Source organism: Crotalus tigris, unplaced genomic scaffold (genome assembly GCF_016545835.1).
Source record: "Crotalus tigris isolate CLP2741 ecotype Arizona unplaced genomic scaffold, ASM1654583v1 scf7180000023830.6690815, whole genome shotgun sequence".
Lineage (NCBI taxonomy): Eukaryota > Metazoa > Chordata > Lepidosauria > Squamata > Viperidae > Crotalus > Crotalus tigris.
The window spans coordinates 5,747,977-5,766,152 of record NW_024100214.1 but is presented as its reverse complement, the minus strand read 5'-3'; the positions used below and the strand labels follow the sequence as shown (position 1 = coordinate 5,766,152).

At 39.9% G+C, this 18,176-nt stretch overlaps 2 protein-coding genes across 3 annotated transcripts in view; both read left to right on the top strand.

The window, feature by feature from the left end:
• PNPLA2 (patatin like phospholipase domain containing 2) overlaps positions 1-4,012 on the top strand; it is a 55,327-nt gene extending 51,315 nt beyond the window's left edge. For both annotated transcript variants that reach the window (XM_039321900.1, XM_039321899.1), the window contains exon 9: positions 657-4,012. In XM_039321900.1, coding sequence (XP_039177834.1) covers positions 657-921 — 265 coding nt within the window. In that variant the 3' untranslated portion in view covers positions 922-4,012. The remainder of the gene's footprint in view (positions 1-656) is intronic.
• Positions 4,013-11,528: 7,516 nt separating this feature from the next.
• The window catches only part of CRACR2B (calcium release activated channel regulator 2B), a 30,544-nt gene continuing 23,896 nt past the window's right edge, over positions 11,529-18,176 (top strand). The window contains exon 1 of the mRNA XM_039321901.1: positions 11,529-11,864. The gene's annotated coding sequence lies outside the window, so the exon portion shown is untranslated. The remainder of the gene's footprint in view (positions 11,865-18,176) is intronic.

Here is an 18,176-nt window from a genome sequence, read left to right as displayed (position 1 = left end):
TCCAGTCCACCAATCGACAATGGTTGGTGACCTTTACTCTACCACCTCTACTCGAGCTTGCTAGTCAGCCGCTTCACCTCCTTTGTGCTGGGCAGGGCTCCTGCTCCGGGCAGTGGTGGCGGCTTGATGGACCTGTTGCTGGCGGTGGCACATGTGCCAATAGAGAGGGCTTTGAGTGCCGCCTCTGGCACGCGTGCCATAGGTTCGCCACCACTGCTGTAGAGGCTCTTTCCCAGAGGGACCGGTTCTTATCACAGTCTCCCCTGTACACCTTCCTTTCTCAGGTTCAGTGAAAGTTAGAAGTTTGATGATCATTAATCTGAGGTCTCTGAAAGTTTCCTCCAAAATTAATGCATCTCAAATGGAATTATCTCCAAGAAATCGGGAAGGTGACTGTAATGAGAGCCTCGGGGAAGAACATTCTGTTCCTCCCTTCTATCTTTCTGCAATGTTAACTTATCTTGCTGATTTTTTTGTTATAACATGATGCAAAAGGGCAGTTTCAATGGGACGTATACTGCATCTTTCCCTCCCTTTTTTCTTCTCAATTCCCTTTCCATTTTTATTTATATGTCAACGCCGGGAACCCAAGTGTGTTAAATAATACTTACCAAAATAGCATGGCAAACTTTAATTCTTCTCTCTTTCTCTCTTAGGCTGTACTACCATCTCGAACTCCGAAAAACACAGAGTTTGACCGTCCCTTTGGGCACTGCTTGTGGGGAAGCATTGCCAAAATGGCTAAGGAACAGTCTCTCGCTAACAGATGTTATGACAAAATGGGAAGAATACCAGCGCCAGCTGATGCTAGGGCTATTCTGCATCAATGTGGACCTGCAGGCCTCCATCTTCCCATCAGACGGGCTGCAGATGAGGCATCCACCAGCAAACTACACAGAAGAGAGCCTTCAGCTCTTTTAATGCAATCATCAGAATCTGGTTGTGGGGAAGGGGGAAAGAAGGGGGGCAATGACTGCATTTAGCAGTTTTCTAATGGAACTCTTTCACAATCACAGAGGAATTTCTCCTCCCCTCACAATTCAGACAGGGTATTGATAACAAAATAGGCAATTGTGCCATAACTAAGCAGGTGACTGGCACAATGTAAATACCCACCAAAATGTGTTGGGTGTTGCATATTTTCTGGGAGACAGTGATATAAATAATTTGACAACTGCAACAGAAATAGTTGATGCTTGGGCTGAAGTGAAAATTTTTTTATTCAGGGCACCTCTTCGACTGTTTATAATAAGAAGACTGGGACATCATCAGGATTCTAGGTTTTGTTTTTAATCCCCCTTTGTTTTAAATCAATATTATAACATGATTTTGTTGTTAAAGACTTGAGTCCTCTGGGATCATCCTTCTTTGTGATATGATGCAGTAAAAGAAAAGCCAGCAAGAGCTATCAAATCAGCTCTTAAACCAAATGAAGTCCTCAATTTTCACTCTGTGTTATGATGCAGTAAAAGAAAAACCAGCAAGAGCTACCAAATCAGCTCTTAAACCAAATGCAGTCCTAAATGTTCACTCTTAAGTAGAGACACCTTATGCTTCCTGTACTATATTTTCTTGTAAATTTGAGTGGATGCCTCTATGTCATATGTAAAGAATGAAGCTAACCTTTAGACTACTGGGATTCATGGCCTACCAGTGGTGGCGAACCTATGGCAAGCGTGCTAGAGGCAGCACTCAGAGCCCTCTCTGTGGGCATGTGCCCCGTCGCCCCAGCCCCGCCTCCCCCCATAGCTCCCCCCTTACCAGTAGCTCCCCTGGAAGAGGGTCACCAAGGATATGGCAGCCAGGCAGAAGGGACAAGACTCCGCCCTCGTACCCCATTGCGTGCAGATGCTGCGGGGTGTGGGCGGAGGGTGTGGTTGCCATGGTGCTTCAGGACTGCCTGGGCGATCTGCTGTGGCGGGCCGTGGAGGTGGTAGGTGGCCATGCGGCCGGGCGGGGGCAGGGGTTTTTTGGGACACTCGGTGTCTAAAAGGTTTGCCATCACTGGCCTACCAGCTTCTAGGTCAGTGTTTCTCAACCTTGACAATTTTAAGGCATGTGGACTTCAACTCCCAGAATTCCACAGCCAGCGTTGCTGGCTGTGGAATTCTGGGAGTTGAAGTCCACATGCCTTAAAATTGTCAAGGTTGAGAAACACTGTTCTAGGTCCTTCTATTGTAGAGAAATGAGGGGGAAAAATAGAGGTTTTGAAATGTGTACTTAAGTCCCATCTCATTTGGATGAACTATTTTTTAAATTATCTTAAATCTTAATTTGTACAATTGCAGAAGGATGTCAAGAAGGCTAGACGGGAGCAACAGCTAAGTCAGTGTAATGTATGTTTTGAAACGGTTTGTGACTGGATCAGTTGGCCATTTGAGAAAGAAGAAAAGAGCTTCTGATTCTAGTTGCGAAGGAATATGAAGTTCTTAAAATCCAGAAGCCAAAAAGTGCTCTGATCTAAATGGATTTAAGTTGGCCTGTGTGGGATCCACATCACTTGTGTCAGTGGTGAATGTGGCCCCTTTGGGAAGTTGACTGCTCAGCAGAATTGCGGAAATTGTCTTATACTGAGGTGGAAATAAGCAGGGTCTGAAGTCGAAGGCCCCAAAGGAGGTGATAGTTCTGCAGGTATCGAAAGTTATGGTATTGCATAAAGAGGAGGAACAGGGTTAGCTTGTAAGTCAGCTGAACAAAATGGGTCCCCCCACCCCTTCCTAGCACTTTTTCCCCTCTAGTGCAGGGTCCACTTTTTCTCAGATTATAGGAATTGATTGACTGGTTTGTCACCTGAGCCTGATGTTATGTGCAGAAAGTGACTGTCTGAAAGTCATCCAGCTGGCTTTCATGCCTAAAGTGGGATTAGAATTCACAATCTCCTGGTTTCTAGCCTGGTGCTTTAACCAGCAGACCAACCAAACAGGCTCTCAGCTGAACGAATTTGAACGCATATCCTTATTTCAATCTTTTCATGCTAAACCAGTGGAGCTGGTTCCTTCAATTACTGTGAAAAAAAAAACCTCATGTTGGTAGGTTAACATAGAAGTATTTTCCCCTTCACACATAGCTCAAGAAGGATATCTGGTATACATAATCCATTTCTTTCATAAGCCTTCTTTACAGCAGTTACCTATTGCCATATATGCACAAAATGAAGCACTCTGGTTAATGCACAAGCCTTTTCTCGCCACCCCTTACCAGCTGTCTTGTGTCTATCGTTAATTATCACCAGCACAGTACTTGATCTCATCTTTCACTGCTGCTGTTTTCTTCCTGCTGCTGTATACATAGCATGGCAAATATTCATTATCGTATAGTGATATTAGCACATTTCTAGTCACTGCGTTTGAGACTATACATAGAGTGCTTGTTACAGTTTTGTACCTTTACAGAATGAAGTATTCGATGCTGCAGGAAAAAAAGTTTGGGTACGTTTGTTTTGGAGGAAAAAAAGATTGGTTTTCTTTGCACTTTAATGACATTTCTGTTTTTCTCCTAATACAGAACTATCTGTTAAATTCCAAAGGTAACACAATGGATAGAAGGAAAGGGAGAGATAAAGATTGCTTAGAAATAAGTTAATAGTAATAGAATTTTAAATACTACCAGAGAACAAAAGAGATAAATCTGAGTAGAAATGCTTTATTATATAGTGTATTTGTGCTCTTAGTAGACTGCAACAGATTACTAACTTTAAGTATTATGAGCAATAAGTGACTCTATATTAGCAAAGCCCATGAGATACACGTGCTTTTTTTTCTGGAAAAAGTATTGTTAAAAGTGGCTGAAACCAGGATAATTGCATTGCTCCAGGAAAAGAACCTGGGAGCAAAATACATTCAATGGCATTTCTAGCAATGCCTTCACTTGTAAAATATGCACAAATATTAAAAATCAGTTGGGAATGAAGTGATTTTATAAAAATAGGCTCAGTGTCAGAAAAAAAAAATCCTTTGCTGTCTACTCATTTGGCACAAGGGCCTGCTTTTAATCTCTGCACCAGTATTTCCTTTACACATCACTGGAAGAAGTGGTGCTATGAAGAATGAATACTTTGCAACCAGGCAGGATGGGAGTGGTCATAAGTTTGGCAATGAACAGTGGTTCTCCTCTACGTTACGTAAATACTTAAGAGTGGAGAGTACACTGTTTTATCTGCCAATATTTTCTTTAAGATAAGCAGTGGTAGCAAATTGCAAAACATTCAGAGCACCTCCACAAAATCCAGTTCCTGGTCTCTGAGACCACTAGTGAATTTTGATAATTTCGTCCGTGTTACTATGTTTGGATGAGTAAGTACAGCAGCCACTAACTTTTAGTGCAGAGGAAAAGAAAAATCCTATCCCTCTTCACTAATATTAAAATGAAGAGGCTGAGCAATGGTAGAAATTTTCTTTGGAGGAAGAAATGCTGTTAAAATTGCTTTTGGACTGAGCTGTCACATACAAAGATTCATGCTGCCTACTCTCCTATATATATAATTACAAGGAGGATATAAAATAGATATGCAAAATCGAAGCGTTTCCTCTATTAGCAATATCTCTAAGAGAAAATCTGTGCTCAAAAGATCCTTTTTATAAAACTCTGCTGAGGAAGGAATAAGTATCTTAACCCAAATAAGTTCCATAGGCATTGCATCATCTCAGCTTCCCCACATAAAAGACAACAGTGCCTAGATACTTTCCTTTGCTAAGTACACAATTGTCTGCTTATTCTGCAAAGTAACTTCTGTTAGAAGAAAATGTTCTGGTATTGTGAAATAGTTGGAAAAGCCTGATTTTGCTTTTGAGTTCTAATAATAGGCACCAGAGTTCTCCCCCCTTTCCAATACTATAATGTGAATGCCATTTGTTGTCTCTTAACTGAAAATGTGCCAGTGTTTGCATGTCTTTAAGTTATTCAACACTGTACTCTATTTTGAAATGTATTGCACAATTATATAGTCTTTTTTTAAAAAATAAAATTGTAAGCTGCTATTGCTGCTTCAGATGCAGCCATTGTAATGCTGGGATTGTATTTGTTGCTAATACACTGCACTGTAATTTAAACAGCCCTCTTTTTAGCTAATTCTTTGAAGATAATCAGGATTTTAAAAATAGTTGGTTTTATAAAACAAAATATAAAATTGTTTAATTATATATATATATGTTAAAAGTGTAAGTTCAAATGTTAGTGCCAAAAACTGGTATTGCAACAGGTATTGGAGTTTGACAGCAAAAACACGTACAGGTGCACTGATTTTCTTTTAATTCTAAAACTTAAAATTGATGTGGGCAATGCTCCCAACTAATTTTAGTTTTAGTCATAATAAAAAGAAAATAGAAGCTAGAACCAACAAAGTATCCATAGAGTAAAACCAACCAGCCTATCTCTAATTTCTTAAAAAGAATTTGGTGCATCTGATTTAAAACTCTTTTGAAATAAACTGATAACCACTTACATCACCTTGTTTGACGTGGCAGATAGAAATTTGGTCAAGTTGAAAAGCAGCATTTGATTACATCAGAAGTTGATGGAAGAGAAACTTGTCTTGTTAAGTTGCACAGTTTTAAGATTCCACAGTGCCTTTTTTTAGAAAGCCAAACAATTTACAGCTTGCTGCTGTTGTTACCTTTACGGCACCTATAGTAGTCCTCAACTTATAACCACAATTTGGACCAGAATTTCTATTACTAAGCATTGTGATTAAGTGAATCAAGCCCAATTTAATGACCATTTTGTCATGGTTGTTAAGTGAGTCACCTTAGTTAAGTGGACCATGCAGTCATTAAAAAAATCTGGCTTCCCCCCATTGACTTTGCCTGTCGGAAGTCAACTGGGAAGGTTGCAGATGGAGATCACATGATCCTGGGATGCTGCAACTGTCATAAATACCTGCTGGTTGCCAAGCGGCCATATTCTGATCATGTGACCATGGGGATGCTTCAGTGGTTGTAAGTGCAAGGACCAGCCATAAGTCAATATTTCAGTGCAATTGCTACCCAATAGTGGCTAAAGGAATGATTGTAAGTCGAGGACTACCTTGATCCCTCTGTTATTCACATTCTGTCTAGCCTTCTTGAATTCTCTAATAGTTCCTAAGTTGTTGACACCACTAAGGCTGAATTAATCATTGTGAGAAGCAACTGATTTACCTTACCCTGATGTTAAGCCATGGAAAATCCAACATGCGAAGTAAAAAATGAAAATCTCTTTGCAAATAATGCATTGTGTAAGAAAAAAAATTCAACATAAGAACTCAATAGTATTTCGGGAGTGGGAGGCAATCATGATCTGATGCTGTTGGTCAAATTGCAATAGCTTATTTTTAGCACTTGCTACTAAATAATACAGGTCTTTACTTTTGTTGCATTAGAGAAGCAACAAGTCTAGTGAGGAAAACTAATCAAGCATTGTAATAGTCATTTTTGAAAGTTAATTTTCTACATGCTTTGCATTATCCAAGCCCTCAGTTCCTTCTGTGTGTTTTACTGGAAATGTGCTATTTATGCTTTTAAAATATATCTCTAATAAAATGCTTTCTAAACCTATTGAACTGAAATGTGGATTTGTATTTATTTATGTTTCGTGTAGCCACGGTCAGTTGATACTATCTGAAAATCAGGTATGTTTGACCCAGTTGGCAAGAGGCAAACTGGATGGATCCAAGATGCCTTGTGTGATTTGTAGTCCTACACCATTCTCACAGTTGCTCTTGCTACAGTCACCCATTAGGGCTTACAGCCACAGGTGTTACTCAGCTTCACTGGATTCCTCATCAAGTCACTACTGCCATGTTATTCCTAAGTTTGCATTAGCCATGAAGATCAAATAATGAATGCAGGGATTCCATCTGACTCGGGTATGGATCTATCCCCTTTTCATTGCTAGACTTTTCCAATCTATGAGAAGTGAAGGGTGGTAAGACACAGTAGATGTGAAGTGCTTATCATGGCTATACAACATACCCAAACTTAATTCCCACCACCATTTCCAGATAGAATTATGAAATACCTTGTTGAAAGGTTAGAAAGCCATGACTGAAGGTCAGATTCAATATAGGAAAATTTTAATGTGTGATTAAGTTATGGAAAACAGACAATGGTGTATGGAAAAAATTTATAAAAAGCAGCATATTATATCTAATGTAAACAAGCTCTTGCATTATCGTGACTTAGATGCTGAAGAATAACATTCTGATTCCAGGAACTCACTAAAGTTTCAAAGTAACATACATGCTTTTATCTACAAAACAAAACATCAATATCAGCAAAACCAACTTTCATATAAACTGGATTCATACATTGCCCAAAACCCTGGCTTGCCGATCTTGAGGCACTGAATAAACCATAATTGATAAGAGTTCTCACACCAACTATGGACATAGTACTTCACAAGCTTGAAGTTTCCTATGCTCTGTAACTTTTTCTTTGCCCTCTTGACTTCAAAATTTCCCAACGTCATCCCTCAATCTATTTTGAAGTATCATTTCTGAGGAGAGAATTAAAATTTATCAGTCATGTAGATTTTGGTGACAGGTGTGCACTATTAAATGCAATCTCAAAAAATTAATTAAAAGTTTAATGGGGATGAGTTTTGAACCATTTTTTTTGATATACTGAAATTCAGGGATAAAGAATAATTTATCTGCTTTATTTCATTTGGCATGTTGTATTTTCAGGGGCTCCTCTAGAACGAGGAGAAACTGACTCGAGAAAAAAGCTTGACCTTGGCAGAACTTTGTTGTTGTTCAGTTGTGTCCGCTAAGCCACTTGTCCTCCACCGTCTCCTGGAGTTTGCCCAAATTCATATTCATTGCATCAACACTATCATGCCATTTCGTTCTCTGCCACCCCCTTCTCATTTTGTCTTCAATTTTTTTCCCAACATCAGGGCCTTCTTCGAGGAGTCTTCTCTTATCACTGGTGGCCAAAGAATTTGGGCTTCAGCTTCAGATACTTTGGCCACCTAATGAGAAGATAGCGGCAACACTTAGGACAATGCAAATTGGTGCTTATCTAAGAAGGATGACTCAGGTTTGCTTTGGTATTGGTAGGAAGCAAATTGGGAAAGGAGCAAATATAGAGAAAATTTTAAAAAGGCAACTCTTGTGATTAAAGAACAGAGCCCAGTAGGAAGCCTGGAGACTGCAAAGCCAGTAAGATTCTTTTGCTATCAGCCACTATTTCATACAGTGTAGAAACTGGTAGGATACTGGCAATGAAAAATCATGTTTGACAGTTTATTTTCTTAATGTTGAACCTGGAATTGCACAAATTGGTCAGAGGACAAATAGATAGATAGATAGATAGATAGATAGATAGATAGATAGATAGACAGACAGACAGACAGACAGATAGATGTGTGTGTGTGTGTATGTGTGTTTAAAAAGGCTTTTTTTTTTTACATTACTGCCATAGCAAATGTTTGCAACCTACCCATTCTTTTGCCAAAAAGAAGTATTTTGTACACTTTTTTTGTACAAGACTTTCTTGGAAGATATATGCTCCTTCTTTGGCTTGAGCTGCTAAACAATATATGGTTTGCCTTCTGAAAGAATTGTCAGTTGTTACATTCATCTTCTGAATCATGTTAAGACCACAATCAAAGTCGATAGGATCTGAATAAAACAGAGTGCTGTTGGATCTAAAGAAATGCCTATGCTAAATTTCCTTCTTTACCTTTAAGACCTTTTTCCATCTGTACCTAATCATACAATTGTGCTGTGCCCCTATAACTCAACCTTCATGTCTCATACATAAGACATCTTAAGTTTTCCCATTGGGATCCATAGGGCAGGAGAAATAATACTGACAAAAGCAGAATCACCATGCAAGCCTCATCCTTTTATATGTGCATTGTGATGTTGTATACATACCCCAAAGAGATGGAGGTTGCAGCACACTAAATTGCCGCTTTCCTCATCTGGAAAAAGCAGTAAGATCCTGCTGAATTGTCTTAATTGTACCCGTGTTAGCAATGTTTCCACTTTCATTACATAAAAGTGAAAATCAGTGAGTGGCTGTGTTCAGTGGCATATAACATTTCCTAACCATTTCAAACTGAGATGGGCACACCTTTCTAAGCCCATCTTCATCATTCTGTAGTTATCTCCTGTAGGAGCTGGATACAATATCATTAGGCAGCTAATCTAATCTAAGTAACGGTGCTAGGCTGCTGCCCAGCTAATAACATTGGCTCTTCTTGGTTAACCTCACAGGCTAAATACATAGCAAAGTACAGGTAGTTCTTGACTTACAACAGTTCATTTAGTGACCGTTCAAAGTTACAATACAAAAAAGTGACTTATGACCATTTTTTACACTTACGACTGTTGCAGTATCCCCATGGTCATGTGATCAAAATTCAGACACTTGGCAATTGATTCATATTTATGATGGTCACAGCGTCCTGGGGTCACCTTTTGTGACTTTCTGACAAGCAAAGTCAACGGAAAAGCAAGATTCATTTAACAACCATGTTACTAACTTAATGACTGCAGTGATTCACTTTATAACAACTGTGGCAAGAAAAATCACTTAACAAATATCTCACTTAACAGAAAGTTTGGGCTCAATTGTGGTCATAAGTCAAGGACTACCTGTAGTAAAATGGTAACATAAGCAATAGTAGTACAGTGGAGTGACAGGGAGAAGGGGGAGACAAGCTGACAGCAGAACAGTGAAATGATGGAACTACCCCTTTCATTGCGTGCCAAACAGAACGTGGTGGACTTTGAAAGATGTTACTGATTGCCTATTTACAGAAAGTTCTGGTTAATTAACGCAACCTAGCATCAGTAGCAAAGATTTTAGACTAGAGGACAACTACATCTTTCTAGGCTTTGTGTCTTTTAGAATACCTTTATGAACCTATAGGTTTATAAATATTAATAGTCACCAAATGGAGATTTAATTTTCCTGTAGTAAATGGAAGATGACTGTATGGGTACCTATGGGGGATATCGGTATAGAGCAGTGTTTCTCAACCTTGACAATTTTAAGGCATGTGGACTTCAACTCCCAGAATTCCACAGCCAGCATTGCTGGCTGTGGAATTCTGGGAGTTGAAGTCCACATGCCTTAAAATTGTCAAGGTTGAGAAACTCTGGTATAAAGCAAGTGATACATAATACAATGACACTCCCACACATACTGCAACTGACATGCTTGTGTTATACATTCTGAAACAAGTGCATAATTGTGGCATTTGTATTAATATGTCATTGAGCATCATTTAGGCATTACTGCTGTGTGCTGTGGAAGCCAGGAAAGTCCCCCACCCTTGCTTTAATCCCTCAGACTGTAAGACCAAAGAAAATCGGAGATACATACTCACTTATATATCAATATACAGGAAAAGGTGCTGAGACTCAGACTATAGTAATGATGTGACACTAGTGCAAAAAAAAAAAAAATGCTCGTTGTCATTCAGATATCATTTTGCCAGCTGAAGACCTGCAGCATTTGTGAAATGTTTCCAAATCACGGCTTTATAAACAGCGGGTTGGATTGTGGCTCCGAGATTTCCAAGGCTTTGGAAAAGCGAGAGCTCTCGGGGTTATGGGTCTAGAAAGCCCCAGGAAGCAATAGGTTAAATCAGTGGTTCTTAACCTGGGCGATATTGCCCCCCAGAGGCGATTTCGTTTTTCAGGGGGGCAATGGAACGAAAAGGGGCGACACGGGGGCAAAGGAACGAAAAGGGGGCAATATGGGGCCAATGGAGCGAGAAGTTTTGGGGAGACTTTTGAGACTTTTTCGTACAGTGAATCGCTGCATATCTGTCGTACAAAAACAATAACGATCGCTCGTTATTAGTGGATTGAATTATGTTTTCAAATGTTCCTCCAGCCAGCTTCAGTACAGAACATATGTGAATATGCATTATTTATCTTCATGCGCATTGTGGAGCAGCCTCTACCCATACAGCGGCGCGCCATTGGCCAGAATATGGGAGATATGGGAAAAAGACTGGAAATAAATTATTTGCATTGATATGTCCTGATGACAATTTTAAAGAAAACAAAAAAAGTGTTTGCATAAATTGAAGAATTATTTCCTATGTTGTGATTGAGAGGTTATGTTGGGGGAGGGGGGCGATGACAACTTCCTCATTGGCTCAAGGGGGCGATTCGTTCAAAAAGGTTAAGAACCACTGGATTAAATAACTACTCCTCTCTAACCCTTTCTAACTCATTATGAGGACCCAAATCCCCACATAACGGGGGCTCTTCCTATGCGCGGCCAATGGAGGCCCCGGGATCCATTGACCCAGCTCACCCCTTCGCCAGCGCCGCCCTTCTGTCCTTCCACCTCTTCGGAAATGCCTCGGTTGTCTTTGCATCTCCGCCCGGCAACTGGGAGCCTGGACAACCCGGCGAGAGGTGAGAGTCGGCGGGTTGTCCCTGCCTGGCAGCGAGCGACGCTGCGCGGCCGCCTCTAGGAGGCGGCATTGCTGCGAGCGCGGCCTCCTCCGCCTGCTTTCCCGGCACCTGCGAGGCGGCTGCGGCGGGAAGCTCGGAGCGCGCGAGGAAAGTATTAACAGCGCGGAGATTCCCTTCGCTGACCTTTCGGAGCGGCGAGTTGGTGTTCTGTCATTTCCGGCTTGCGAAAGCCTCTCCGCGCCTTCCCGGCTCGGGTTGTTGGACTGCTGGGCTGCCTTTCTCTTCCAGCTGTTCCTTCGGCTCGGAAAGAACAGGTCGGGCAGTCCGAGGCGTCTTTGCGAAAACCGCCACCGAGGGCTTTACCTTCCGCGCTTCGCAGCTTCACCTGGACGCACATTCCTTTAAACCGGGAGGAGCGCAAATGCTCTAGACTAGCAGGGAGTGTTTCCCAAACGCGATTTTGCTGCACCTGACCTCTCTCCCCGTCTCTCTTCCCAACGAGGTAGGTGGAAAAGCTCGCTGTATAGGAAGAGCTACGGGACATAATCTGGTGGACATTTGCTCTTACTCGTAGCCAAATGGAGTAAAAGAGTCCGGGGCTTCTTAGAACGGGCGAATTTTGGGAGGAATCGCGGAAAAGAAGGAAACTGAAGATGGGTCGAAGCCAGTTATGTACTACTGCAATCACTTAGTGAATGGTTTTCCTGCGTAGAAGAGCAACGGAATTAGGCTAGCTCTCTTCAATTTTCAAAAAAAAAAAAAAAAAAAGGCATTGCTTTCTTTCTGGATAACATCGCTTCTGAAATTTCAATTTCCCCCTCTCTGGATCCTGGTGTAGCTTTTAGGTTGCCATAGTGGCCAGGCGGAGATAGGCTGTCTTAACATGGCTATGTTTTCCCTTATGGAAGGACTGTCATTAACAGTTGCTTAACACAAGTAGATTTTAAAGTTTTTTCTTTTCTTTTCATCCTTTCACTTCTGTCCTTCAGACAGCTGTTAAAGGTTTGTTAGTTATGCAGCTGTTTAAAGATACCCTTAATGGAGTAAAAAGTTAACCTCCAGCATATCTTAATTTTTAAAGAAAATTTATATAGCCTCTTGCTCACAGCGATTCTAGGCAGCTTACAAGCAATAAAACACAGTATAGAAAAAAATTAAAATAAAAATGCTGGGTTAGGGTGGGCATAGCATGAGTTTTTAGTGCACTTTGGGGAATAAGTCTCCTTTGTGATGTCCAAACATCCTGCAACTAATTCGTGGTTGTCCTAACTGCTGTACTGTTTTAGAGATCACACTTGTGATGTAGGCTACTCTGGTGTCTGTTTGCACCTGGCAGTGTGAAACTTTTGATAAGTGAGCAAAGATTTTGATCCCTTGGTGCTGAATTAGATAACAGTGTCTTATAGATTCTGCTGTATTAAAACGTTGTTATTTGATGAGTATAGAATTTGAGAACCTATAGTTGCAGATATTTTGTTACGTATCTTATATAGGTGAAGCATTGCTAGGTGGCAGCACCTAGCCAAACTGAGCTGATAATGAAAATCTAAGTTTGCTCAGAACAGATTGAGACCTCAAAAAAACCCTAGAACTTGAGCTTTAGTTGAGACTTAACTTTTTTTCATCTTAAGAAAGATGTTCTGACCTGACAGCTTCTTTGATTCTGTGAAGATATATAATCTCTGTTCTTGGAGTTTTTCCCTTGCTCCATAAATAGGTACATAATTAAGGAGAATGTTACCTGCAGTCCAAATTGGAGTTCTGAATAACCTGTTGATCTTGAGTCAGGATATTTAATCAACTACAGCTCTCTCTATACACTATATCATGGGTGTCAAACTCATGTGTGATATGTTGAGATGTATCGTGACTTTTTTCCCATTGCCGGCAATGGGGTGGGCATGGTTTTGGTGTGACACATCCGGCCCGCAGGTCGGCAGTTTTGACACCCCTGCTGTATGCATGTATGTATGTATGTATGTATGTGTATATATGGCTTCATCTTTACTGAACAACATCTCACTGAATTATATATATAAACACATCTGGTTTTGCCTGAAAATACATTCATATGTGTTTAAAATTCCTTCCCTCCTTCCTTCCATCCCCTATCTCTGATAACAGTTGATAATTATTATGACATAGCAATTCCTGATTGTTAATAAGTGATACATTAAAAATAGTCATAAGTGACATCTTACAATGAGCCTCATGTTTTGTTTAACTTTGTAACTCTTCCTTAGAATTATATTCTAGAATTTGTTGTGTCCCTATATTTATATTTATTTAATTTTAACATTTTAATGGATTTAGGAATAAGGGGTAATGATCTATAGTTTTATGCTGGTTTCAATTTGTTTCTATGAATTCCTTAGAAACCTTTTAGAATTCCAGCTTGCTTTTTTAAAGGGAGACATGCTTTCCATTCCTTGTAGCTATAGAGATGAGTTTGAAAACACAGTTGTAATGTTATCTATCAAAAGGTAATCTGGCCTGAAGGAAAGTAATATGTGACTCCCTCTACACATTTCCCTGGGAAGATGTGATCTGGCTAACTATGTGCAAATAAATATGCAAATACTTTTATGTTTTTCATTCACAGTACTTTTCCAGCATGGTTCCTGAGTTTGAACAAATTGCCAGGACCTTTCTTACTGAATAAATTGTATGTTAATTAGACTTTTGAATATTGCTTTGGTTTTTTTTTCCAACATATTGTTGTTCCAGAATTTCCAGAAACAGCAATCTTGGCAATTAAGGCAGAAAATGGTGTAGGTTTGCAGAATATTAAAAACCAAAGGATGGAGCATAAAGTCATATTTATGAAAAATGGAAATTCTTGTTCTGTTGAAAGTATTCCTTATAAGAGAGGAGAGGCTTAATTATTCTTACAATGTAATTCTAAGCAGAGTTGCTAAAGCATAAGTTCTGTTAGTTAGTCCTCTGCACACGCAATTTGAAGGATGTGTAGTAATCTTTTCTTGCTTGTTCTATCATTTCTATTTATTCGATGACTTTGTATTTGTTGGATTGTAAAGCTTATTGCAAAGCTATATGGGGAAGGCAATTTGAGACGAATATGCTAGCTTCCTTGTGAAGTCTAATGCATGAAGGTAGAATTTCTTTAAATGTAAGTGATTTATGCTGAAAATATACTATTCCAGAAGCAGATATAAAATGTTTATTTGAGAGAATGTTATAACATATATTTCTTTTTTACATAGAAATCTTAGTGTGTGTTCTGTGAAACTACAGGTAGTTCTCATTTACCAATTGTTCACAGTTATGACAGTGATGAAGAAGCAACTTTGTGATCAATCATTGCATTTACAATTTCACATATCTGTAAATTGAACGAAAGCTGAAGATCTGTGGTAAACTGAGAGATTATAAACACAGTTGTGGTTTACTTCACTTAACAATCAAATTTCTTGTCCCAATCCTGGTTGCTAAATAAGGACTATGTGTCTTTGGTTCCGTATAAAACCTGGCATATTTTCTATCTCTCTCTCCATCTGTCTTTATTTTTTAAAAAGTGAATCTGACACACACTCTAAAAATGCCAGTTTCATTCACTTTTTGAGGTAAACTCTGATTCATAAAAACCAACACCATAATAAATTTTATTGCTACACAGATGGAACAACTTTAGCATGTCATATATTGGCAGATAACTTTCAATTCAGCTACCTATAAAACAGAAATGTTCAGTTAGTTCTGATGACGGTAAGAGAATGAAACTTAGCTTTACTTTTAGATCCTCTAACAAATGGAACATACATTGATAGAGTGGATAATCTTGTTTAATTATGCTTGATCTTTGCCTAATCAGAGAGCACAAATTCGTTTTGATTCTGGTCACTGAAAATCACAGTAATTTTTGTTTTCATTCCCACTCAAATGAACATATTGCAATTACGTGAATTTCAGAAGTTTCTTTTTCTCTATTATGCTTGCTTTAGAATTTGCAAAACTGTCTTTCTGTAGTTGTTGTAAAGCAGGCCTGGGGGATATTTACTGTCCAAGAACCTAATGTTCTTTTGCTGTGGTTTTTATAGCCAAGGGTCATATTAATTACAAGCAGAATCTTCTTTTAAAATGAAACTTGCATTTCCCAACCATTAAGCCAGTATTAAAGCAAGGAGGAAATGACTACCTCAGTATGTTAGTAGCACATTTAGGAAAGGGGCCCATCCCAAGAGCCACAAAATTAATTATTCTGGAGCTGCATATGGCATGTGGCCAGTGGGTTACCATCCTTGTTATTAGATATCAGTTTGATAAAGAATCCATTGATAAATAGGTTCCTGATTTGTGGCACTACGTATAAGAGAATAATAAAACATACAGTATGTTTTTTAAAAGCATGGAGTTAAATTCTGGAAATGAGAGAGTTTGTCTGGCATGATTTGAGGGTCAGGGATAAGAGATAATTTTCATTCATGCATTGTCACCTGTGTTTTGAGTAATAATAATTTACCTGCACACACACATATAAACAAACCCTATTCAAGACTGGGTCTGAGCTACATTTAAGGAAGAGAGAGAAAATGGCTGAAAGGTCAGTGCAATCAGCTATAGTTTGGCATATCCTTGCTTCATATCCAGCTTCAAAGATCTACAGCAGTGGTTCTCAACCTGTGGGTCGGGACCCCATTTGGGGTCGAACGACCATTTCACGGGGGTCGCCAAACAACGCAGTCTGCCATTTTCCCCCCTTTTCCTTAGTTGTGCTACTCCCTTTTATTCTATTGGCTTTTGAAAGCCAATAGAATAGACTCTCTTGAATAGAGTCTAATCTATTGGCTTTCAAAAGCCAATAGGAATTGTCCAGGTTGTCTCTGCCCTGCTGAGCCCACCAAAAGTCCCATTCTGCAAACAGTGCTGCACCAGTTGAGTAGTCCTCGACTTACGACCGGTTGGGGGTCGCGGCATTAAAAAGGTTGAGAACCACTGATCTACAGTAAGTTTTTTTTCCCCAGTCAAGTACTTATTGTGTCATTTTACCAATAAAGCATGATGTTGGTAGTTTGCTTTGGCAGTACTGGACATTTTTATTTCATAATATTCTATACCAAAGGCACAGCCACCATGAGCTTTTGTAACACATATCCCAACTGGTTTTACTTGAAACTGTACAATACTAAGTCTCAGTGGATGCCACTCCATTGGATAAATCTTTGCTGACGTGTGTTCCCTATTGTGCAGGTCCCACTTTTCCCAACTTTGACAAAATTGCCCATTTCAGGCAAGAGAAATAAATGTTCATGTGGATGCTCTTTGTGCACATTTAAGCTCAAATGTGGTTTGGGCTTAGCTCCAAAGGTTCAGACTGGTGATTCAGTTCATTCATGAACTTGTTGTGATTCTTCGCCAGCCAGTGGACCCAGCAGCTGAGTCTGAGGAATCAGAGGAGGAGGGGCCTGGAGTGACATCAGAGTCAGAGGAAAGCTCTGAGAAGCTCCAAGACTTACAGTCTGACAAGGAGCCTGGCCCCTCTACTTGCGCTGAGACACAGCTGTGCTGGGAGTCTGAGTTAGACAGTGATGACTCACAGCTGGGAGCTATCCAGGATGCATGTAAATGCCAGTAAGAAAAGAGAGTAGGACAGAGGAATGCAATGGGGCGGCTCCAAAGGCAAAGGAGAAGGCATTAGGAAACCACCCTTTGGCTGCATAATAAAAGGAAGGTGTGGGAGGTGCTGGTTGCCGAAGGCAACTGTTCGTGTTGAGGATTGAGTTTCTATGAACTGTGTTTGTTTGCCTTGGACATTGACTCAGGTCTGTGAATAATAAAAGGGGATTGTTTTTTTTCCTGCGGTTCCAGCCTGCTTGTTAGAAGAGGGGTTTCTCCTTTTGAGCTTAACAAGGACTCACGTAGGCTGGGACAGAACAGAACTCTCCCTTCAGTTACTAGCATGCTTGTGAAAGCTCAATCACAGGCAGTCCTCGATTTACAACAGTTCTCATTTAGTGACTGTTCAAAGTTGCAGTGGCACTGAAAAATGTGACTTCTGACAATTTTTCACACTTATGACCATTGCAGTATCTTCATAATCACGTGATGAAAATTTAGACGCTTAGCAACTGACTCATCTTTATGACGGTTGCAGTGTCCCGGGGTCATATGATCACATTTTGTGACCTTCTGACAAGCAAAGTCAATGGAGGAAGCTGGATTCACTTAACAACCACGTTACTAATTTAACTGCAGTGATTCCCTTAACAAATCTGACACAAAAGGTTGTAAAATGGGGCAAAATTTACTTAACAAATGCAAAAATCACTTAGCAACAAAAATTATGGGCTCAAGTCGAGGACCACTTGTACTGTACAGAGCGTGACTTCTGGAATTCTTTCCTATGCTTTTACCTAGTGTCCGTATATGTGGAAGCATGGGGCAAACTGCATATTCTCCAGGTGGAACAATCAGCAACATTTTGACTGCTGTACAAATCTCCTGCCATCTCTTTTCTATTGCCTGATTCATTGGGGCAAATTCTTTCTAAGTTTCTTTCTATGTCCATTATTCAGCTGTGGGCATTCCCCCTTTTATCTGATCAGCATCTCTCTCCCCTCCCACTTCCCTCTTCCAAGATCATATTCACATTCCATTATATATTTCCATAATAATAAGATGACCAACCATCCTCCTTTAGGGAGGACAGTCCTCCTTTTGTGAGTTCTGTCCTCCCTCGAAAAGTGTCCTCCTACATGTCCTCCTTTTTGATATTTGAAAACTAATCTGCAGGGCTTTTTTTCCCCTCATAGAACGGCGTTCCGGCACCTTTTTTTGATGGTTTTTTTTTTTCAAC